Consider the following 21,861-nt stretch of genomic DNA (forward strand, 5'->3'; position numbering starts at 1 on the left):
GACGTCCCTCATTCGCGCGGCCATGCCGCCGCGCGTGACGCGCCCCGAGGCCAATGCAGAGGTTTTCAAGGCCCCCCTACCCCGTCAGAACCGGAAAGTGCTGCCTACATTGACCCTTGATCGGTGAGGGGAGTGGTGGGGGAGGGCCTTCTGGGGTGAAGGGGCCCAGCCAGTGCATGCAGTGCCATGAAGGGTGATTTCCACGGCATGCACCACCCTTCATGAATCTTCCGACATCTTCCACTCCTTCATGCGATCGTCCCCCGCTCCCACGCCTCCCAGGTTCGACCAGCAGGTCCTGGGCGGCCAGCTGTGGCTGCCGGCCTGCTCCAGCCTGGCGCCGCCCCCCACATCCATCCCGCTGGAGTTCGATGGCGTGGAGGAGTACGTGTCTGTCATGGAGCCGCTGGTGCTGGCGGAAGCGCGGGAGTCGCTGCGCGGTGAGTGGGCCGAGGCCTGCGCGTCCGGCGCAGCGCTGTCCGTCACCGTGGCGGGCTTGGAGCACCTGGAGGGCGGCTGGGCCCGGCTCAGACTGGCGCCCCACGGCCCCGTCGCCGCCGACAAGCTGCGCTACGCCGCCACGCCCGGGCGCGTGGCGGTGCTGAGCTCCGAGGAGCCGCCACGCAGCGGCGCCCTGGCCTGGGCGGCCCGCGGTCCCCCCGACCCGCCGGCGCCAGAGTCGGGGTCCGCAGGTGGACTGGGGCCCCGTTCCGGCGGGGATGCAGGGCACCACGACGACGGCTCGCCTGGGGCCCAGGAGGATGCCAGGTCCTCCGAGTCCTGCGGCAGCTGCGACGCGCCGCCAGGGAAGCGCGCGCGCCGCAGCCCCTCCGCGCCCCCAGCCGGGGTGCACATGGTGGCGGGGACGGTCAGCCAGGGCCGCGGCGGCAGCGAGGTGGAGGTCAGGGTCCACGCCGCGTGCGAGAGCCACGCCCGCGGCGCCGCGCCGGGGCCGTGCTCGGCCGCGCTGCGCGCGCTGGAGGCGGGCGGGCCGCGCCGCGTCTGGTGGCTGGTGACGGGCCGCCCGCTGGTCAGCCAGCGCCGGGAGTTTGACGCGGTGCACCGCGCCGTCTCCATGAGCTCGGCCCTCCTGCCCTACGTCCTCAGGCCGTCCCTGCTGCAAGTGCCCGCCAGGGCCTACGCCGACCAGGCATGGAGTGGCGGCTCTGGGTGGGAGGAGTATCCCTGGTTCGATTGCATGATTTGCATGCCTGCCTGCCTGCATGTCCGCATGCACATGCTTTGGGGCGGCTGCCCTGTGCCCGCTTGGACACAGCCTGGGCTCAACCAGGCCAGAAATGGGGGAACCTCCAGGCCCCAGTCCTTGTTGGCCGTTGCCCTTGGCGGCTGAAACCTCCATGTCACGTCCCCGAGAGCGCAGGAGCTGAGGCAGCGGCTGTGGCCGCCTGCAGCCCGCACGCCGGCCTTCATCCGGCACCTCCAGCAGCAGTATGACTACAGCCAGCTGGTGGCGATCGAGGTGTGAAGGGGTTGGGCGGGAGGAGCAAGGGAGCATTTTGGAGTTGTGTCTGCACAGAAAGGCTGCATGAATAGATCTTGGAATCCCTGGCCAGGGATGGGCAAGAATCGGATGATTCCTTATTATGGACCATGCCTTGATTCAGCTTGCCAGGTCAGAGGGCCATGTGGGACCAAGCATGCCATTCTCAGGACCAAGAATAACCCCAGTGCACCCCTACCGCAACAGATGGCGGCCTGTCACCTGGGAGGCGGCGGTCCGGATGCTCACGGGACGGTGGCGGCGCCTCCCCTGCCCTTCACCCTCATCCAGGGCCCGCCTGGGACGGGGAAGACGCACACCGTCAAGGTGAAGCTGGGGGAGGATCTTGGGGTGATTCGATGAGAGACCTTTGCATGCAAGGGTGTGATGCCCCCCAGGGAAGACCTTGTTGTGGGTGCCTGGGCGGTCGTTCCCTCGTGCAGCCAGCCGCATGCCGTCTGGTGCAGTGCATCTGTGTGCCCCACCTGCCCCTTGTAACCAATGCCACTCTGTGCTCACCCATGCTCCCACCGGTGCCGGCTCCAGGGGGTGCTCAATGTGTGGCACCTTGTGGCCTACCAGGCCTACTTTGACGGCCTCATCGCTGCGGCGCTGCCCGGCACCGCACCCACAGCCCCGCGCCCCGCGCCGGCCAGCTGCCTGAACAATGCCGGCAGCAACCTTGTGGAGGTGTGCGGAGCAGTGGAGTTGAGCTTGAGCGTGGGGTTGATCGATGGATGGGAACTGGGGCAATGTGCGGCGTGCCATCGAGACGATCACATCGTGTTGCGGCACCAAGTCTGAGATTGCGAGGACCTCTGGCGACGAGGCGGTGAAGCCGCCTGATTGTCTCTCATACCAGACTCCATGCGTTCCCTCCCTCTCGTTCTTCTATCAGTCCCACCCACCCAGCCCACCCCCTTTCACACCGGCCAGGCCCTGAGCACCGACCTCCTGTCGGGGCTGGGCGCGGCTGTGGTGAAGACGCGGCCGCGCATCCTGGTTTGCACGCCCTCCAACGCCGCATGCGACGAGCTGCTGGCCCGCGTCATGGCCCAGGGCTTTTGCGACGGCAGCGGTGAGGGAGGAAGGGTCATGTGCTCTGTAGGAGCAGGGAGCATGTGGCAGCGCAGGGAGCGATCAACAGCTTGGTGGTTTTCGAGGGGAGCTGAGGTGCAAGCAGGCTCTTGAAAGCCTTGCGTCCCCAAATCCACCACCCCTGCTTGTCACCACATGCGCCCTCAACATCTTCGACCGCTCTCCATGACAAAACACACACCCCTCACCCCGTGCAGGCGGGCGCTACTCGCCCAACGTCGTGCGTGTGGGTGCCGATGTGGACGGCGTCATCTCGCCGGCGGTGCGCGGCCGCTCCATCGGCCGCCTGGTGGACCAGCACCGGACCATGATCCAGAGCGACTGGCAGCGCCGCTTCGCCGACGCCTCACGCCGACGCCAGCACGCCGGCCGCGAGATCGAGCTGCTGGAGGCCGCCCTGACGCGCTGCGCCGACGAGGCGGAGCGGATGGAGCTGGCCAAGGCACGCACCGAGAGGGGGGGCGGGGGGGCGGGGTCAGGGGGCATCAGGGGATGTTTTAGTGTGTGGAAGAAGAATGTACGGGAGATGGGCTGGCGGGCTGGGTCGGGCCAAGGGTAGGGTGGTGGTGGGACGGTAGCCAGGGCGCATTGACGCTGCCTCGGCCTGGGCAGAGAGCGTTGCTCGCGTGCGACGCGCATGGCGGCAAGATCTGAGCGTGGGCTTCGGCACATGCGCACCTTGTACCGCATGCGGACCTACCTCTCCCCCAATGACCTTCTGACGCATCGTTCTGTTCCTTCAACGTCCATCCCCCACCCAGCCTACACTCGCCCACCCGTCCTTGCAGCGGCTGATCGACAGGTACCAGGTCCGGCTCCGCTTCTCCCAGGATCTGGAGAGACTGGAAGCTGCACGCACCCTGGTCTGGGGCGCGCGGGAGGAGTGGCGTGTGCGAGAGGTGGGTGGAGAGGGCTGGGCTGGTGGGATGCTGGTGCAGGAGCGCATGGAGCCCGGGCCTGAAGTGAGGAGGCGGGGAGGGCAAAGAGGGCGAGGGGCGCTTGGCGACACCCCCAACCAAATCAGGACAGTCGCGCATGGACCTCCGTCATGCAGGCCGAGCAGGCGATCGAGACCAGCCTGCTGCTGGAGGCAGAGATGGTGTTCACCACCCTCTCCTCCACCCAGCGCAAGATTTTCCAGCTGGCTGCCGCCCAAGTGCCGTTTAGGACGGGTGAGTTTGAGGAGGGTGTTAAGTGGGCATGGTCCTTGTCAAGACTGCAGAGCCTGCTGCAGGTGACACACCACGCCCCCACCTGCATGGCCTGTATGACAAACTTCAACACCCGTTGCCATCCCACACAGTGCTCATTGACGAGGCGGGGCAGGCCTCGGAGATCGCGGCCCTGCAGCCGCTGGGATTTGGCGCCGAGAGGTGCGAGGGGCCTGGGCGAGTGCACTTGGTGGGCTGGGAGTGGGTGGGATGTCTGATCCATGATCAGGATTTCCATGCCCTGCAATGTGTGCTGAAGTGTCGCCAGCAGTCACCATCTGTGCCTGGCTGTTCGTATTCCTGGTAGCCCGGTCTTTAATCACTCCTGCTTTCCACCTGCCTCGCAGGGTGGTGCTGGTGGGCGACCCGCAGCAGCTCCCCGCCACCATCCTGTCAGAGCTGGGTCGCGAGATGGAGATGGAGCGGTCCCTGTTTGAGCGCCTGCAGCGCTGCGGCGCCCCTGTCAGCATGCTGAGCGTGCAGTACCGCATGCACCCCGCCATCCGCCAGGTACTGTTTGGGGGGAGGGGCTGGCATGGGACAATCTGCGAGAGAAAACCCACAGCTGTTTGGACCTGATTGAGCACCAGTTAATCTTGAGCCAGAGTTCTTTACCTGCTATCCATATATGAACTCCCCCCCGCCCTCTTCACTCCCCCCACACTGCCAAAATGCAATGCACATGCGCAGTTCCCATCGGCCTACTTTTACAATAACAAGCTGGAAGATGCAGCGTCTGTGCTTGAGAGACCCGACGAGCCGTACTATGCGCACCCACTCATGAAGCCCTACGTGGTATTTGATGTGGCTCGGGGTCAAGAACAGCGCGCCCGGGCAGCCACCGGATCCGTCAGCAACCTGGTGAGGTTGAATCAGGAAGGCCCCTGGGCCGCTTTCACGGCAGCGTACGTATGGTCTGGAAAGCATGACGCTCAAGCATACATTTGCAGTCACTCTGTTTCTGCCTCATGACATTTGAACCCTGGCCCCACTGAAGCAAACTTCACTCCTGTGTCTCCCAGATCGAGGCCGAGCTGGCTGCGGCCCTGTTCCACGAGCTCCGTGCTTTCCTCATCACCACGGCCAAGGAGAACCCCGGCGAGATCAGGGGACCGACGAGTGTGGGTGTCATCACCCCTTACCGAGAACAGCGGGCCCTCCTGCGCAAGGTCTTCCAAGATGTGGTGGGCAAGGTTGCAGCCGCAGAGGTGAGGGCGGTACATGCAGGGTGGCAGTTTCGTTGAATTTCCTGGCTGTGCAAAATCAGACCTTTGTGACTTGGGTTGCCTCTACAACTCTGACCAATGACAGAGGGTCCTAGTCTGCACCAAGGCAGCCAGCAACCTGCACCTTCCTCCAGCCCCACCACCCCACCGCCTGCAGGTGATGATAGAGACAGTCGACTCCTTCCAGGGCAAGCAGCTAGACGTTGTCATCTTCTCCTGCGTGCGCGCCGGCAGCGGCGGAGGCCTCGGTGCGTGATGAGTTGTGTTGGGTGGCGGCGTCCAAAGCACGGTGGATCTCCATACGTCCTGACAGCATACAGATGGGGTTTGTTATATGGATATCAACCTAGCATCTCTACCCTCTCATGATGAAATGAGTGTTCTGCGCTGCCCACGTCGCCAGGTTTCATCACGGACGTGCGGCGCCTCAATGTCGCCATCACGCGGGCCAAGCGGGCAATGTGGATCTTGGGAGCCGTGGGGAAGCTGCGAGCTGATGCCGCCTGGGGCGCCCTCATCCGGTATGGTGATGCAGACCTACTTTCAGGGAATTTGGAAGACGTGGTGGAAGCACGAGTGTAAAAGGCTGCAGCATGTCTGCGTTCGAGCTTGCAGCTCCATTTGCATCGGGCGAGGTGAAGCAGTGACCTTGTGCACGGAGCTGATTGATTTTTTTTGTTAGTGTGTAATCCCCCTTTCCATCCCAACCAAGGGACGCCGAGGCGAGAGGGGTCGTCATCCAGGACGCGGATGCCAACTCCCTTTTTCCCGACATGGAGTACTGGCAGCGCAAGGCGGCGGGCACCCCCGCGCCACAGGACCAGGCACCGACGGCCCACCCCGCGGGGCCTTGCCTGCCGCGCCAGTTTCCCGCCATCCCCAGCCGACGATAGCAGTCCTGGGAAGCATGCCACTGTCGCTGCACATTGTCGGAGCATGCCATTTGGGATAACTTCCAGCTGGGCCGCCAGGAAGGCTCCCTGCAATCGCATTCTCTTTTTTGCCGCCAAGACTGCTCTTCCCGGGAGGACCAAGGCTTCCCCCTGTCCAAAAGGCTGGCATGCCCTGGCAACACGTTTTGCCACATTTATTCCAATAATCTCACAACTTGTTATGAGGCTCAGTCAGTGGGATCGTAAGTCACGAGTCAAGGTCCAGGATTCCAGGAGCAGCACGTCCTGCTGCCCCTTCATCTCGCATCAGCATCACAGCTCCCCATCCAGATACCTGCGGCCCTGCACCCTAGGTGGAGTCCAGGATGGCTCGCACCTGGGTCAACCTGCCCTGGGCGTCGACGTTTCTGGGGTCGAGCGCGAGGGCCTGCCGCAGGTACGGCAGCGCGTCCTGGGCCAGAGCGCGCGCCTGCGCCCGGTCCAGGGTCAGCAGGGCGTCGGCCGCGTCGGTCAGCGCCGCGCCGGCATGCTGCAGCACGACGGCGGTCTGTGGGAGGAAATGCAGATTGCATGAGATAGCTTGATGAGTGGCTCTTTGTATAGAGTCCTACCTGCCCACCCCAGCATCCTGAAGTAGCAGCTCAATGGGGGCCGGAAAAGCGGCCCAAACCCTCGCCCAGGACCTCAGGAGTCTCAACGAACCACTCACAAACCTGGCCCTCGGCGTCCAGCGCGGCGTCAAACTTGTCGGCGGCATTCTGAAACAGGGCTGCTGCCTCCTCCAGGCTCCCCCCCGCCTCCCTCGCCAGCTCCCCCCGCAGGCAGATGCAGCGCCCCCAATTGAGAAATGCGCGCGCGTCGCCGGGGTCTGCCTGCAGTACCTCGCGGTATCGTCGCCCCGCCAGCACCAGCATGTCCCCGGCCTCGGCGGCCAGGCGGGCGGCGGCCTCCGCCAGCACGGCGCCGCGGTCCGCCTCGCCGGGGGCGCCCCCGGCCGCTCGTGTGCGCGACACACTGCGCCATATCTGCATCTTCAGCCTGCCGTGGGCCTGCAGCACGTTGCCTGTGATTTGATGGGGATCGAGGCAATGGAGAATACGTGCAGGTGGCTGGAGACACCCTGTGGGCGATAAAGGCTCACAGATGTGAAAATATATTCACGGACAAACTACAAAGAGGCCACAGCATTCAGTTCCTGAGACACGACCCCTCCCTCCCACACGAATGGCCTCACCCAGGTTCCCTGTGGCCCTGAGGTCCCCCGGCGCGTCCTGCAGCACCTCCTGGAAGGCAGCTGCAGCCTCCCAGAACGCTGAGTCAGCGAGTCCCAGGTCGGCACCTGGAGGGGTCCCAGCGCGCCAGGCCGGGTCAGTACTAGATTCGCAAGCCAAGCCTGGGCATGACCAAATCACCCCGCAATCTCCTCACAAGCACAACAACAACCGGCCAGCAACATCCCACCGCTGACCTGGCGTGGAGGCCAGGATGCGGCCGGCCTTGAGGCGCTGCAGGCCGAGGTCGTAGGTGGCCTTGATCAGGCTGGGGCTCTTCCCAGTGGAAGCGGCCACTGGGGCATCAGTCTTCAGGGGTTCAAAACGGGAGGCTTCTGGATCGCGATCCGGCGCCCGAGCAGCGGCCACCCCACCGCCGCTCCTCTTGCCGCTGCTGGTCTGCGTGGCATCGTGGGCTGTCTCGTCCTGCTGCGCTTCTGCGAAGAGCGAAGGGCGGTCGCTTGGCACGGGAGGCCCATCCCCGCTGTTGGCAGTGACGGGTATGGTGAAAACCCCGTCCTCCACTGCGGCATCTGTGGGAGCGCCGCTGTCCCTGAGAGATGCTGCTGCTCCGGACCAGCCGCCGACATCTGCCCGCCACTGGTCATTAGAATCTGCCTGCCATCGCTCGACGGCGTCTGCCTGCAGCCGATTCTCAGGATCTACCTGCCACCGAGCCCCAGATTCTGTCATCCTGTTCGTAGTCTGAGCTCCCTCTCGCGCTCCATCAGCCGCCCAGGAATCGCTGCCCTCAACCCCTGCTTGCGTTGCGCCACCCGCCTGGTCAATCATCGCTGGGTCCCTGGAGGAGGTTCCAGCCTCCTCACTCCCGCTGCTGCCGCCCGAAAGAATGGCAGCCTCATCATCATCCTCCCGTCGGGCTGCAACCGCACCCTCGAGCTGCAGCCACGATGGCAGCGCCGCGGCCTGTCCACCCCGAGCCTGCGCCATTCCCTCCTCTGCCTCCTCCCGCGTCGCACCCGGTTCCTCGGCCGTGTCCGCCCGCACCAGGCGCTGCATGCGCGCGTACGCCTCCTCCCGGGTCGCTGGTTCTCTGCCGTTGCGTGCGGCCTCCCATCCCAGCTCCACACCCTCCGAGCCGTCCCTGACGGCTACCGGCTCGCCGGGCGCCGCCTCACGCTCCGGCACAGCCACGCGCTGTGCCGGGACGTCCAGGACCAGGGCGTCCTCACTCCGCGACGGGAGGGCCTCAGTGGTCGGGGAGGCCTCGCCCGTGGCCCCCGCCTTGCTTGGGCTGCGCTCCGCCGCCAGCATGGCCCGCAGGTCGGCACGCAGCAAAGAAAGCGCTGCCAGGACAGGTTCCGGCGAGCCCCGCGCCGTTCCCTCCGCTCCCCCTCGCGCCGTTCCCTCCGCTCCCCCTTGCGCCGCCTGCCCGGCCTCCACCGCCGCCTGCAGCGCGTCCAGCCGGCCTACCAGGCCGCCCAGCGCGTCGGCGGCGGGCGCCAGCGCGTCCTCCAGAGCACGCAGGCGCCGCCCCAGCGCCGCCCACTGCTCCGGGTCCAGGGGCCGTGGCGAGGCTGGCTCACCCTCCTGCCGCACCTGCCGCAGGGCTTCCCGCACCTCCGCGCCCAGCGCGTCCAGCAGGCCCGCGGTGTCGGCGCCAGGAGCAGCCGAGGCGCCGCGCACGCCAGTCGCCGCCTGGCTCGCCAGTAGCGCCTTGAGCTGGTCGGCCTCCTTCCACAGCTTGTCGGTGAAGAACCACTGTGGGCGAGATCATGTCAGGGGTGCACAGGCTCATGAATACGAGCCACATAGCGTGTTGGACATTCAGTGACGCGGGCCATTGACCAACCCATGCCACCCCCAGGATCACACACAGAGCATCGGCCACTTACCTGCATCTCCTGCTGCTTGGCGGCCAGGAGCCCGGCGATCTCGGAAGAAAGCTGCTCCTGGCCGGACGACTGGGTCTCCTGCAGCCGCGCCTCCAGGGAGCGCAGGGCGGATTGCAGCCCCGCCACGTCCTCCGCTGCGGCCGAGGAGCCGGCGCCCCGCAGTCGGCCCACCTCCCCCGCCAGCCCTTCCAGCTGGCGGGACAGACGCGCGCCCAGCTTCCCTGTGGCCGCTGTCACATCCTGGTGGAGGATCTGCGTGCTGCTCCCTACACAGACTCCGAGGTGATGGGGTGGGCACTTACATGCACACTCCTCCTGCATTTTGAGCTGTGCCCTCTGGGGCGGAGTGGGACATACGCATTCTGCAGCAGCTGCAACCTCCCTGCGCGTGTCCGCAATGAGAGCATGCACATCCCGCTGCAACATCATATGTGCCTGGCCCTCAATCTGTAGTACGCACCACAACCCCCCTCACCGGTGCTCAGGACGGAGGCTTCGATGGTGCTCAATTTGGCCTCCACCAGTTTGAGGGCCGCCTGCACCCCAGACCCGCTACCCCGCATCTCGGCGGCGAGCGCGGCGTTGTCCTGCGCCGTCCTCTCCGCCTGCTCCCGCAGGACGGAGACCAGCGCCGCCGCCGTGCTGGCCTGTGTGGCTTGGATTGCCAGCCTCTCCCGCTGCCGACTGGCGTAAAGGGCCAGGATGGGGAGCAGGACCGGCGCAGCTGTCAGCATCATCTCCCCCGTGATGATGAAGGCCAGGGCGGACCCCACGGTGCCCAGCCATGCTGTGACGTCCAGGGTGGTCCAGAAGGTCTGCCAGCCGGGGTTGGGGCCGGTGTCCGACCCTGCATCAGGAGGGAGGGCCCTCGCACACCTCAGCCCGGTCCTGTGCATGGGCCCGGGCCGCAGTCCGCCCCGAAGCCCCGCCAGGCACAGGGAAGGTCGTGTGTATCGGGGAATCCGGGTAACATGTGCTGCAGTGCCAGCCCATGAGGTATGCCTGGGAGCGAGTGGCCGCGTGTGCGTCAGGGCAAGGGACATGCTGGGGGGTGAGGGGTCCCGGCCCTAGGGAGCCTGCTCGTCAAGCATGGCGCTTGCCCAATGTTCAGTGCATGATTTCTCTTTCACTCGGCGTGTGCGATAGGGACATCTCCCTGGCGTCAGGACGTGGACGCGACTCGCGCTCTGGCATGTGAGATCGGCCCCGGATTTGGCACCTGTCTCCCTGGAATTCAACGCAGGTGCTCTCCTCTCACAGGGATGCCCGTCAGGACAGAAGGCTCGGGGTGATAGATTTTCCAGAACACAGCCAGCTGTCACCTTCTGACCGATGTAGTACAGGTGACAAGCCCACGGGTCCCCACGGTGTAACAACAGAGGCGGCCGGGGCACCATGCCCCGCTTATGCCTGCTGCCGGGGCTTGAGTCCAGGAAGGAGGGGCGGCAGCACATCCTTCTTCTCCCCGCCACCCCTGCCGGCTCCGCTACCATCCACGACCAGCACGACGTCCATGCCCTGCGGTGCAGCGCCAGGTGGCAATCAGCAATGCTTGGGTTGACACCGGGGTATGTAGTTGCCACAGCATAGTGACCGTGCAAACACATGGTTTCACGAGGGTGCTGCCCCTCATGCCCTGCTGCGCCCTGCACCTCACTGGAGACCATGTGGTGAGCATTGTCCAGACCCACCTCCTCAGTCGGCTCAAGCAGGGCCACAACCCCCGGCCCGAAGAAGGACTGGAACTTCTCCTGGCGCTCCTCCCAGGCCGACCGCTCCATCTGGGGCTTTGCGGCAAACTCCAGGACCAGCGTGTAGGCATTCTCCGGGCCCCGGACCTCCTCCCGCACCCCCTTCAGCTTGGGGGTCAGGCGCCGGGCCAGCCCCCGCGGCTGCCCGATCTTGAAGATCCTGACCAGCGCCTCGTCGAGATGCTGCTCGTCCCCATACCTGAACCTCGTCACATCCTCCCGAACCTAGGTGGGAGAAGGGGGCGAGGGGACATGAGGCCAAGATTTGGGGACGAATGCAGGTCATTCCGGCGAGGGCCAGAGGGGCCAGAGGGGCGAGTATCTGGCACATTCTCTCCTGTGCGATCTGACGAGATGGGTATCAGATGTTCTGAACCCAGGATGCAAGCATGTCCCCTCCTCCCCAAATCCCTGTGCTGAAGCCCAAGACTCTACAGCCTTTACACCCCTCTGCACCCCAAAAGCACTCAGCACGGACTCCACACCTGTTTCTGGATGTCTGTGGCTTGTGATTCCCTGGCAGCCACCGCGCTGGGCACGCTGCGGCAGGGCACGGGGGGCAGCTGCGCGTAGGAGAGCGCGAAGCCGAGAAGGGTCAGGGGAAAGCCATAAATGAGCAGCAGGCTGGAGACGTCGCCGCCGGGCAGGAGGGAGAAGTAGGCGCAGAAGCCGTACACCATGAGACCCAGGCCCAGGGGGCTCAGGATGGTACCGAATGAGACCTGCACACAGCGGGAGGGACATTGTATGGGGGCAGGTGAAGTATGCCCAGTTTCTGTGCCGTGCAGACTGGCCAGCATGAGTGTGGCATGCTGGCAGGATTGGGCAGGAATTGAACAATTCATGCATGAACAAGATGCAGACTTGCAAGTGAGAGGCACAGATCCATCCAGTGGCCATCCCAGCAGCAATCTGCCTCCCCCATCCCAAGTCTCACCCGCTCGATACGGAAGTCAGAGTCCAGGACATACTCCTCACTTGCTGTAGCTGGCTTGGCATAGGTCTGCTCAGATGTCGAGTTTGCTTGCACAAGCGGGTGGGGGCTCCTGGCAAGTGTTCATGGCGGGGTCAGCCCCGCTTAGGATGCATGGCTGGCTCCATGACAACGGATGCCACGACATCCAGCACTGCCCAGGATCCTGACGGACGGCATTGACCCCGAAGGTACCCGTACCCATGGCATGTATGTATAAAACACCTTTTTGTCAGCCTGCATGGCGTGAAGGGGTGGGCATGGCGAGCACGGAGGGCGGGGGGTCCCCATGTCCGTATCGCTGCCGGTGTGCATCTGGGGCTGGCACAGCCTTGTCCAGCCGTTGCGAGGGGGGTGGCCACTAATCCAAGCATTTTCGAAGAGGTGTGCGCAGGTCTACGCTCTTGCGGGTCCTATGCACGGATGTTTCGATCTAGCATCCTCATCGAGCCCTGCTTCGCGCCCCGAAGGGGATCGCTGGACCGTGCAGGGTCACACATTCTTGCATCTCCTTGCCAGGGAGCAGGGCAGGAGGATTACGTGGCTGAGCCCCTGGCAGGAGCCAGTGCACATCCCAATGGAGACTTGTTGGGATGATTTTCAATCGATGTCGCTCAAATGCGGCGCTCCAGCCTCCACATTCCGGCCGACAGGGGTCTGAAGGCGGTCACTTGCCGCGGCGCCCCACTGGGCGAAGGCCCGGCGGCATGGGGAAGATGGCCCATGCCTCCCTGCCGGGCAGTGGCCTGGTGACTGGCCCAAGGCTCTGCCTGCGGGTTGGTGTGGGGGTGGAAGGGTGTGGCGGCAGAGTTGGGGGCAGGAAAGGTGCCGGTGCAGGGAACACCCTCTTCCCGTCCCCTTCTCTCCACACCTGGCGCTGGTAAGCATGCTCCGGCTCCCCCTCCTCATCCGAATAAGCCCTGGACAGGTGCGGAGGAGACTCCCCGTCCCAGTCGTCCGCCTGGCCCCAGTCCGAATCTCGGCCGGCCCAATCGTGCGCCTGATACAGAGGCTCTGCCCTGGTCGCGAGGTGCCCTTGCAGGCCGGCCCCTGGGTGCCCGTGGCGAGGTGCTGCACCGCCGCCGTACCGCTGCGCCGTACCGCCGTCGTACCGCTCCGCCGTACCGCCGCGGTACCGCTGCGCCATACCCCCACCATATCGATCCGCCGTACCGCCGCCGTACCGCTGCGGCTCGCGCCGCGCCGCGCCGTGGTTGTCCCTGGGCGCGGCGACCGGCACGCTGGAGCGGAGGGGCTTGGACGGGGACGCACGGCCGCCGGCGGCGGCCGCCGCCTCGCGCCGTGCGGCCATGATCTCCCACTCCAGCCCGGGGACGCGAGCGGCCTCGCCCCTCGCCGCCTCCAGCTCTCCCTCCAGCTCCAGCACCTCCCCGCGCAGCTCGCGCACCTGGCAGGGTGAATGGAAAGGAAGGAGTATGAGTGTGCCGCACCGGCGAGGCATGGAGGTGCGGCGGCCGCGGACGACTGCATCGACATGCCGCCCTGCAGCTCGCACACGCGCCTTGGCCTCCAGGTCTCGGCAGTACTGGGCCACCCGCGCCGCCTCGTCCTCGGCGACCCTGGACGGGGCCGGGGGTGGGTGCGGATGGGGTCCAGGCGGCCGAGGCAATACACGCGTGGCAGGCGGGCAGGACGAAGGAGGAGCACACAGCCCGTCCCACGGACCCCTGCCAGCCGGCATCCCCCGGCATCCACCCTGCGCATCACACGGCCACCCCAAACGGCCACCCCACCTGGCTCGGGCCTCGGCTTGGAGGAGCTGTTCGCGCGGCACATTGTCCGCGCCGGGCCCCCTCCCGAGACCAGGCTGCTGGCTGTGTCGAAACGGCGGGGAGCGGCTGGGGTCCATGGGGGTCTGGGCTGACGGCTGCACCGCCCTCATTCCCGCCCCAGCCGCGGCGGCAGGGCCTGGGAGGCCGGCTGCGGGCAGGGTTTGTCCGGCGGAAGGGGACCTGGTGGCGGCCGCTGGTACCTGGTCGACGACCGCGTGGGGATGTGCGCCGGCTGCGGCCGCGGCGGTGGCCGCGGCCCTCTCGCGTCGTCGCAGGGTCTCGTCGCTCAGGCGCAGGTCCCGCGGTGCCTCCGCGGCCCCAGGCCATCGTGGCGACACGCCGCCGCCGGCGGCTGGCGACGATGCCGGCCCCTGCCTCTGCACCGGGGACAAGAGGGGCCTGGCCTGCGGGGCAGCCGTGCTCGGGGTCAGGCTGGTGCCGCGCGCGTCGCTGAACGCCTCCCCGCCGGTCAGCAGGGACGCACCGTGCTGGGAGGAGGTGGCGGTGTGCAGCGGCGACTCAGCCGCCGCGGCGTCGGGCGTGGCACCCGCCCCGGGGCCCGTCAGCGGGCCCAGGCGGCGGGCGAAGCCAGCCAGCAGCGCGGCGCCATTGGCTGTCTCCTCCTGCCGCACGGGGCTGTCCAGGGCCTCGGCCAGGGATTCGTCCATGGCCAGCGAGAAGCGGCGGGAGTGGCGCTGGGACGGTGCGGCAGGGGTCTCGGCACCCTCCTCTGCTCCGGTGGCTTCGGCGATGCCTGCAGGTGGGTCCCAGTGGGGGTTAGGAAGGTGAGGAGGGTGCAAGGTGGCCCAGCCAACCACCCAGTCAGTCCAACAGCCCTCGCCGACCAGTCACCACAGCAAAGCAGCCCCACCTGGCATGCCCGGGGCCTGGCCAGGGTCCACGGCATCGGCTGTGTGGCCCGCGGAGGCCAGCTTGTCGGCGTGGGCCTGCGTCACAGGAGGGGGAGCATGGGGATTCAGGGGCAGTGCTTCTGCCCCAGCACGCGTCAGGACCCACGGCACACCTTCCTCTCCGTGACCCTCAGCCACCTCACCCCCCTCCCTGCCTTGGCCCAGGCCTTGGCGTCCGCCTGCATGCGTGCCACGTCGCCCCCGGCCTCCACATTATTGGCAGCGGAAACAGACCCCGGCACGGCCACCGCCCCGGCGGGCAGGTGGGCCTTGGCCGCTGCGGCCGCCTCGCCCCGCGTCGGGCTGGACCGGGTGACGGCCGAGAACAGCGAGGCCAGGCGCGAGGTCGCGGCCGCCGCCAGGCCCCTGGCCGACGACGGCTGCGGCGAGCGGGCGCCCAGCGGGACGGGCTCGGGGCTGGAGGGGCCGGAGCTGACTCTGGGCGCTGGCTCCTGCGCCCCCGGGGATGGCTGGGTGGCATCGAGCCCGCCGGCCGCCGGCGCGTGCCACGGGCTGCCGGGCGTCGCGCCCGGCGGGAGGCGGGCCAGGTTCCGGCCGGCTGAAGTCACGGGCGCGGGGCTCGACCAGGGGTTGTCCGGCAGGCCGCCTGCGGGCTGGGCGGGTGCGGGCTGGGGCTCGGGGGCGTGCCACAGGGGGTTGGCCAGCGTCCTTGGGAAGCCGCGGGGGCTGGCGTCCTCCGGCCGGCGGCCCGGCACGCCCTCCGCACCGCCGGGGCTGGCCCGCAGCTGCCCCGCGGCCTCTCGAACGCCACCGGGGCTGGCCCCGGCAGTCAAACCACCCTCCCGTCCCGGAGACTGGCCCCACGCGAGCGGCAGGCGGCCGCGCGGCGCCGCAGACGGCCTGCCCTTCACGGTGTCTGCGGTCTTGTGCGAGACGTGGGCCCGACGCGCCTCGTCCGCGTCTCGCTGGGCGTGGGGCGACGCGAAGGGCGAGGAGGGCAGCGTGCCGTCCGCGGCGAGCGGCGCCGCCCACAGGCTTTGGGCCCCCTCGCCGCCGGGTCCCCAGGGAGCGGGGTTGGGCGCCACCGTGGCGGCCGACTTCAGGGGGGACTCCATCGCGCCAGGCTGTGGGCGGCCTCCCTCCGCCTGCTGCAGGCAGGTCATGTCCAGGGCATTGGGCAGGAAGCCGTGGCGGGCAAACAGGTTGCGGGGCCCCTGGCTGCCGGGCGAGGTGACCACTGCCGGGGCGGCCGGGCGGCCACAGGCGCCCTGGCGTGCGGCTGCGTCGGATTTCGGGGCAGACGCTGGGGATATGGCCTGGGGCGAAGACTTGGCTCCGGGCCTGGCAGTGGCCGCCTGGCTCTCGTCCTTGTGAATGGGGCAGGTGGACTGCCCCATGTTCAAGGCCGCCGCCCCTCCCAGCCCTCCCACGCCCGGGGCGTTGGCGCCCCCTCCGGCCCCCGGCGCGGCCACCGCGCCAAACAGGGCGTGGAGCGAGCCGACGGCGATGCGCTGCGGCGTCGCTCCCGCCGGTCCCGCGCCCTGCGCCGCCAGGACCCGGGCGCCCCAGGTGCTCGACTGCGCTGCCCCTGCCGGCGTCCCGCTCGCGGCGGCGCCCCCCAAGGTGGGTCGTGGGCTCGGTGCTGTAGAGGGCGGGGCGGCGGCAGCGTGGTCTGCATGCTCCCCAGCATCCTCACACCCATCAGGTCCAGCGGAGGGCCCGGCAATCTCACCACCTAGCCCGGCGCCCTGCTGCGCCTGCGTCGCGGCGGCGGCCCGGGCGGCCAGCCCGCCCATCAGCCCGGCCAGCAGGCCTCCGGGCGCGGCCCCCGATCCCATCGCCGCAGACCCACATCGCTGCAGGCCCGACGGCGTGTGCCGCGCCTCGGCCGGCCTGGCGCCCCGCAGCGCCGAAGTCGCGGCGTCCTCGCCCTCGCTGCCAGAGGACCTGCGCTGCGGCGCCAGCGGGCTGCCCAGGCTGGCGGCGGAGGCGAAGGCCGTCAGCGCGGAGGCCATGCGGCTTGGGGCCGCGCTCTCGTATTGGTCTGTGGACCCGCCGGCGTCGGAGGAGGAGGAGGCCTCTGTCTCCTCCTCCCCATCCCCGGCATCCTCCCCGGCGCCAGAGGCGCCGATGCTGCCAGCGGGGGAGGTGGCGCCGGAATGCAGCGCGGCAAAGGCGTTCTGCAGGGCCAGAGAGGCGGGGGCCGCCACGTGCTCGCGCGCCGACTTGATGGAGAACTCGCCCTCGGCGGGCGGCTCGGCCGGCGCGTGCCGCCGCAGCTTGTTGCCCGCCCGCGCCGTCGCCAGCTCGGCGTCGACGAGGGACATGACATCCTGACGGGGGCTGTTCGGCGCCGGTTCATCTTGGCCGATGGACGGGAAGCGCAGGGGCAGGCCAAATCCTTTTGCTTCTGGCCTGGGCCTCCAGGGGGCCTGCGATGGGTTTCAGTGAGTGCAAACCTTGGTGTATGGTAGCGTGCAGTGCCTTGCCCAGCGTCTCGCTCCGGCCTCCCAAGGATGAGGTGAAACGCGCCAAGCTTATTATAAAGTTCTGCTTACCTGGCTGGCAGACGGTGAGCCCGCCTCGTCGCCAGACTCAGCGGGTGCTGCTCCGACACGCTGCGGCAACACCCCGGGCAACTTGGTGCGGTTGACATGCAGGTGAGGTTTTCGTTCAGCCATGTGCACATCGGCCATTACTGTGCGTATATCACGCCCTACCTCTTCCGCTTGAGCCGTGTCGTCGGCTGAGTCTAACGCCAGCTTCCGGAGGAGGGGCTGGGCGGGGTCAGGGGAGGTCGTTCGGGAGCCAGCCTCAGCGAAAAGTGCTGCTTTTCGTGCCGACTTCCGGCCCTGCTTGGGCCGCATGATGAATGACCTCCGCCTTGCGAGAGAACCTGGGCGACGACTTGCCCAGTGACTCTTCCTTCCTGAACTCCCGACAAGTCTGGTGATCCCGAGAACAGACACAGCACCAAGGGACTTTTCCTCTGAGATGTTTTCCGCAATTATCTGGGAATCGAGTTCTTGTTGTGTACTTTTCATGTTTGTGGTGCGTCCGCTTCGTTCTCCGAGCAACGGGACGGCATGCTCTCCAGCAGTGGTGTCCAGCTGCTGCCGAACGAGTTCATATTTCCCGCCACATTCGGGAACTTGGGGCATGGCAAATGATCTTCCCCACTTCCTTGCTTCATCCCCAGCACCGATCACATGACATTACACCGCACAGTACGCCCGTCCCTGCCCTGCAACTCGCCGTCCCTGTGCGTCAGACCCAGCGCCGCCAGCAGCAGGGACTGCGCCTGCTCCCCGGCCTCCGGATTGGGCACGCCCTCTGCATCCGCGGCGTTGTCCGCCGCAGCCGCCAGGCGCAGGCCCAGCTGTTTTGTTGCACTGTGCAGATCCCGCTGGTGTGCCGCCTGGGTTGGGTGGAGGTGTGGGGCTGGCAGGTTGTAAAACGGGGGTGGGGCAGCCTCCCAGGACTGATGTGTTGGCCATAGTCTGCATTCATTATGACGCAATACTTTGAACAGCGATGCAGGGAGAAATGTGGCCATCTCATCAGGCAGGCCACGTGGCGCAACAGAGGCACGGGGTGCACCTGCCATATCAGGGCTAGGGTTCGCCTTCCTCATGCCGATTCCTGGGTGACAATAGTATGCGAGGTTCAACCCTGGCACCCTGGTACCCCCATTACTCGACACCCTCCCATATCCTATTCCCCGTAACACCACAAACGTGCCTCGGGCGACCACAGCCGCACGGTGGAGTCCTGGCTCCCGGTGGCCAGCTGGGGGTAGCCCGGTCGGGCCGTGCCAGACTCCATGCTGCTGTCCTCCCCCTGGAGCAGCACATTGGTGAGCCGGCCGCTGGCGTACTCCCAGACAAATGCGGCGCCCAGGCTGGAGGGGCAGATCAGGGTGTCGCCGCCCAGCTGGCACAGCGCGGACAGGCTCATGTGCTGCATGCCGGAGCCCTCGGGCAGGCCGCTGCCGCCAAGCAGGTCGTAGGAGCGCGAGTACATGCGGCGCGGGCTGACCTCCTGGTCGGAGGCCTCGCCCATGTGATCTTTATTTTTTTTTTGGGGGGGGGGGAAGAAGGAGGCTTGCGGTCTTGAAGGCATTGGGAGATCGGGCACAGGTTGAAAAGAGCAAGTCTCTCGCTCCAGGCCCAAAATTGCAATGCCTCCTCAGTCTGCAGCCTCTTGTGTGAGTGCTCAGCGCCTAGATTGAGCAGGCCATGCTTACCCCCGGCCAAACCCACGATGACTCACGGCTGCCAAACACGATGGCCCCCAGCCGGCTGCTGTCCTCCCGGGGTCCTGGCGATGCAGTGGGCTGCTGTCGAGCCGCCAACGTCCTCGGCACGGCCGGGAGGCCCCGGCCTTCCGGCGGCGTGCGCGCCGCCGCGCCGGCTGGCCCCGGCGCCGCGCCGGGCCCGCCGTGCGCGGACTCCCCCACCCGGACCCTGGCCGCGTCGGCGTCGCCCTGCGCGGCGCCACCCGTGGACCCCGGGACGTGGTCGCCGACGCGGCTGGGGCCCCGGTCGGAGAGCGCTGCGGAAGCAAGTGGGTGCGCGGCGGAGCCGGCGCGGGGCGCCGCGCTGCTCACGTCCCACGCCGGCACCGCGGCGCGCGTGGCGTACCGGTGCTGCGCCTGTTCCTCCCCCCGCTCGCCGGCGGGGGGGCTGTGCGGCCGCGCCGCGGCGGTGCTCACCTCGGCGGCAGCCCGGCGCGCCGCGTGGCCGCCCCTGCCCGCCGCCGCCGCGGGTGCAGCGCCGCCGGCGGGAGAGGCCTCGTCCGGGGGGGCAAAGGCCACCGAGGGGGCCTCGAGGGCGGCGCGCCGCGGCGCGACGCTCGCCGTCTGCGCAGACACCCCGGCCGAGGCGACGTGGGAGCGCGCGCGGCCGTCGCCGCCGCCGGCGTCCACGCTCGCCTCGCGCCCGCGGCCAGGCGCTGCGTCGGCCCCGCCATGGGAGGGGCCTACCACTGCTCGTGCATGGGCGGGGCCCACCTCCGACACATCCCCTCCCAGGAGATTGTCGGGGCGGGTGCCCAGCACGCTCAGCGTGGAGTCCAGCTGGATCGGGGGCGACTCGCGGGGCGCGGGGTCGAGCACAGCCCCGCCCAGTCGTCCCGCGCCTTCCGCAAACACGGCCCGCGCCAGCCGCCGCGAGCGGCGCTGCGCCGCCGGCCCACCGCCGGCCTCCGCGTCGCTCCCGCTGCCGTCTTGCGCGGCCCCCGGCGCCGAGCTCCACGTGCCCTCGGCCTCCTGAGGCCGCGGCGGGGCCCTGCCCGTCGAGGTTCGGGGCCAGGCGGCCCTGCCCGCGGCCTCTCCCGGCCCCGGGCCCGGCAGGGACTCGGCGAAGGAGGGGGACCCGCGCAGCGCGGCGCGGCTGGGGGGGCCCGCCGGCGGGGACCCTCCCCCGCCCGGCGTCGCGGGGCTGGCCTCGTCGGCCAGGCTGCCCGTGCTCTGCCGGCGCGAGGGCCCGGCGCCGCGCCGCGCCGCGCCACGCGCCGGCAGCGTCAGGTCCGCGATGGAGAGGAGGGAGGCCAGGTCGCGCGCGTGCGCAGCACCGTGGAAGCCGTAGGCCGCGTCGCCGGCGTAGGCGCCCAGCACGTCCGCGCCCCCGCGTGCAAAGGCCACCGCGGTGACCGAGCCGCCGGCGGGGGAGCGCTGCGCCGAGCGGGCCGAGCCCAGCAGGCCCGCCTTGAGGTGGGAGGGCACGTAGGCCGCGACCCAGGGGGCCGCCGTCGCGGCGGGGGGTCGGGCCATGCGCATGTCGTACAGCCGGATGGCCGGGTCGGAGCCTGCGACCGCCGGGCGAGGATGGACGAGGGTGTGGTTTTCATGGGTGGGCCGGCTGGGCGGACGGCTGGCCATGCAGGTGTCTGCACCAAGTTTCCAAGGAATCTGAGAGCCCCGGCTGGAGCCCCAGCCGCCAGCCAAGTCCGGCCCATGTTCCCCCCAACCCCCCCCCCCCTCTTCCGCCCACGGCACCTCCCGTGAGCAGCAGCCAGGGCCGGCACTCGTCCTGAGCCAGGCTGGCGACGGCCACACTACGCCTGCTGCGCCCCAGTCTCTGGTCCCGCTGGTCCACTGTGGCGTGCGGGGGGTGGCGAGGAGGTGGGGTGTCCTCATGCCAGACGGGACATGGACGGGGCCAGCAGAGGCCACCATAGGAAGGGCATGCAGGCCCGGTGCAGGGCGCGTGCCGACCACAAGGCCTGTCCGACATCCCACGACCGGCAGACACCGTGACCGACAGCCCGGCAGCCCCAGCCGGAGCGCGCCCCGCCCTGCAGCTCACCGACCAGGCAGGAGCCGCGCGCCGGGGAGTCTGGCTCCCTGAGGGGCTGCGGCGGGACCCGGGTGTCCGTCAGCCTTACGGTCCCATCGCTGCTGCCAGACAGAAACGAGGCTGCGGGCATGGGGTGTTGGGACAAGGAAGCAGGTCTGTCAGCGGCCTGCCACGGCCACTCCGCGGACGGGTGTGCGCCAAAGGACGCGCAGCGCACCAGGGCGCGGCGTCCCGGCCACAAGAGCCCCGTGCCTGCCTCACCTGCCTCGACGGCCAGCACGCAGGTCGCGGCCGCGGAGTGGAGGTGGAAGGGGCGGGTCGCGCCGCGGCGCAGGCTGTGCATGCGCACCTGCCCGTCCCCGGCGGCCGACAGGACAGTGCCGTCGGGGAGGAAGGACAGGCCGTGCATGGGGCCGGTGTGGCCCTGGTCGGATGGGGGAAGGGAGCTGGCTTCCAGGTGACTGGTCAGGAGCCATGGCCGGGAAACCCAGGAAGTATACAGGGTGCCAGACGGCGGGTGCGATGGAGAACACCCTACCCACAACCACATGCTCACTGTGTCGATCTCGGAGCGCGTGTCGGCCTCCGGCTGCCAGAGGACCAGGCGCCCATCAGCATGACCCACCGCCAGGGTGTCGGCAGTGGGGCCATTCCATGCCAGCGCTCCCACCCCCCCACGATCCTCGAGATTCAAATCTGCCACATCGCAAAGTCTTAGCGCCAGTCCGGGGTCTCCGACGGCCTTAGACTCCAGGCGTGGGCCCCGGAGGGTGCCCACCTCCCGGGCGGCGAGTGCGGGGAGCAGCATCAATGCACGGCGTCATGCAGCCCTCGGGGCCCATGCCCCGCGAGATCCTGCATTCTATGTTCGGAGCAAATCGATGTAAGCCTTTCGAAATCGGCAATTTCCACCACAGGTGCTGGGGACTTCAAGGCGCGATCGGGCCCCTGGCAACGCCCACCTGGCAACCGCAGTTTTCATCTCCTGGGAGTCCATTTCAGTTACAGGTTTGCCAAACGCGTCCTCTTTCCTGTAAAACCGTACAGACGATAGATTCTGTACCAAAGAGTGGTGAGTATGATAGTCGGACAAGTAACAAGAGTTTGAAGAGCTGGT

The 21,861-nt window shown here is 68.1% G+C and overlaps 5 protein-coding genes across 5 annotated transcripts; 2 read left to right on the forward strand and 3 right to left on the reverse strand.

Moving 5' to 3' along the window:
• Window positions 1-22: 22 nt before the first annotated feature.
• On the forward strand, window positions 23-5,929 carry F751_1810 (Helicase sen1; the record flags this gene model as incomplete). Its single annotated transcript, XM_011399517.1, has 16 exons — window positions 23-123; window positions 283-598; window positions 1,382-1,480; window positions 1,709-1,828; window positions 2,048-2,191; window positions 2,438-2,579; window positions 2,797-3,101; window positions 3,388-3,498; window positions 3,654-3,771; window positions 3,903-3,972; window positions 4,158-4,320; window positions 4,501-4,671; window positions 4,833-5,018; window positions 5,194-5,284; window positions 5,440-5,557; window positions 5,749-5,929. 16 exons carry the CDS (start codon window positions 23-25, stop codon window positions 5,927-5,929), a joined length of 2,436 nt encoding a protein of 811 aa, XP_011397819.1.
• Window positions 5,930-6,278: 349 nt separating this feature from the next.
• On the reverse strand, window positions 6,279-9,952 carry F751_1811 (hypothetical protein; the record flags this gene model as incomplete). Its single annotated transcript, XM_011399518.1, has 7 exons — window positions 6,279-6,476; window positions 6,643-6,992; window positions 7,164-7,268; window positions 7,398-7,637; window positions 8,748-8,922; window positions 9,057-9,277; window positions 9,532-9,952. 7 exons carry the CDS (start codon window positions 9,950-9,952, stop codon window positions 6,279-6,281), a joined length of 1,710 nt encoding a protein of 569 aa, XP_011397820.1.
• Window positions 9,953-10,460: 508 nt separating this feature from the next.
• F751_1812 (Thylakoid membrane protein) lies at window positions 10,461-16,772 on the reverse strand (the record flags this gene model as incomplete). Its single annotated transcript, XM_011399519.1, has 12 exons — window positions 10,461-10,574; window positions 10,748-11,032; window positions 11,293-11,529; window positions 11,745-11,853; window positions 13,103-13,188; window positions 13,297-13,360; window positions 13,754-14,061; window positions 14,206-14,327; window positions 14,445-14,520; window positions 14,628-14,954; window positions 15,054-15,724; window positions 16,298-16,772. The coding sequence occupies 12 exons, from the start codon at window positions 16,770-16,772 to the stop codon at window positions 10,461-10,463; spliced, it is 2,874 nt and encodes a 957-aa protein (XP_011397821.1).
• On the forward strand, window positions 15,607-15,819 carry F751_1813 (hypothetical protein; the record flags this gene model as incomplete). Its single annotated transcript, XM_011399520.1, has 1 exon — window positions 15,607-15,819. The coding sequence occupies one exon, from the start codon at window positions 15,607-15,609 to the stop codon at window positions 15,817-15,819; it is 213 nt and encodes a 70-aa protein (XP_011397822.1).
• Window positions 16,773-17,650: 878 nt separating the features above from the next.
• On the reverse strand, window positions 17,651-21,552 carry F751_1814 (DDB1- and CUL4-associated factor 6; the record flags this gene model as incomplete). The annotated part of the gene is made up of 7 exons (XM_011399521.1): window positions 17,651-17,863; window positions 18,208-18,512; window positions 20,020-20,253; window positions 20,444-20,542; window positions 20,754-20,864; window positions 21,006-21,168; window positions 21,301-21,552. 7 exons carry the CDS (start codon window positions 21,550-21,552, stop codon window positions 17,651-17,653), a joined length of 1,377 nt encoding a protein of 458 aa, XP_011397823.1.
• Between the last annotated feature and the right edge of the window lie 309 nt (window positions 21,553-21,861).

This window comes from Auxenochlorella protothecoides (genome assembly GCF_000733215.1).
Source record: "Auxenochlorella protothecoides strain 0710 unplaced genomic scaffold scaffold18, whole genome shotgun sequence".
NCBI lineage: Eukaryota > Viridiplantae > Chlorophyta > Trebouxiophyceae > Chlorellales > Chlorellaceae > Auxenochlorella > Auxenochlorella protothecoides.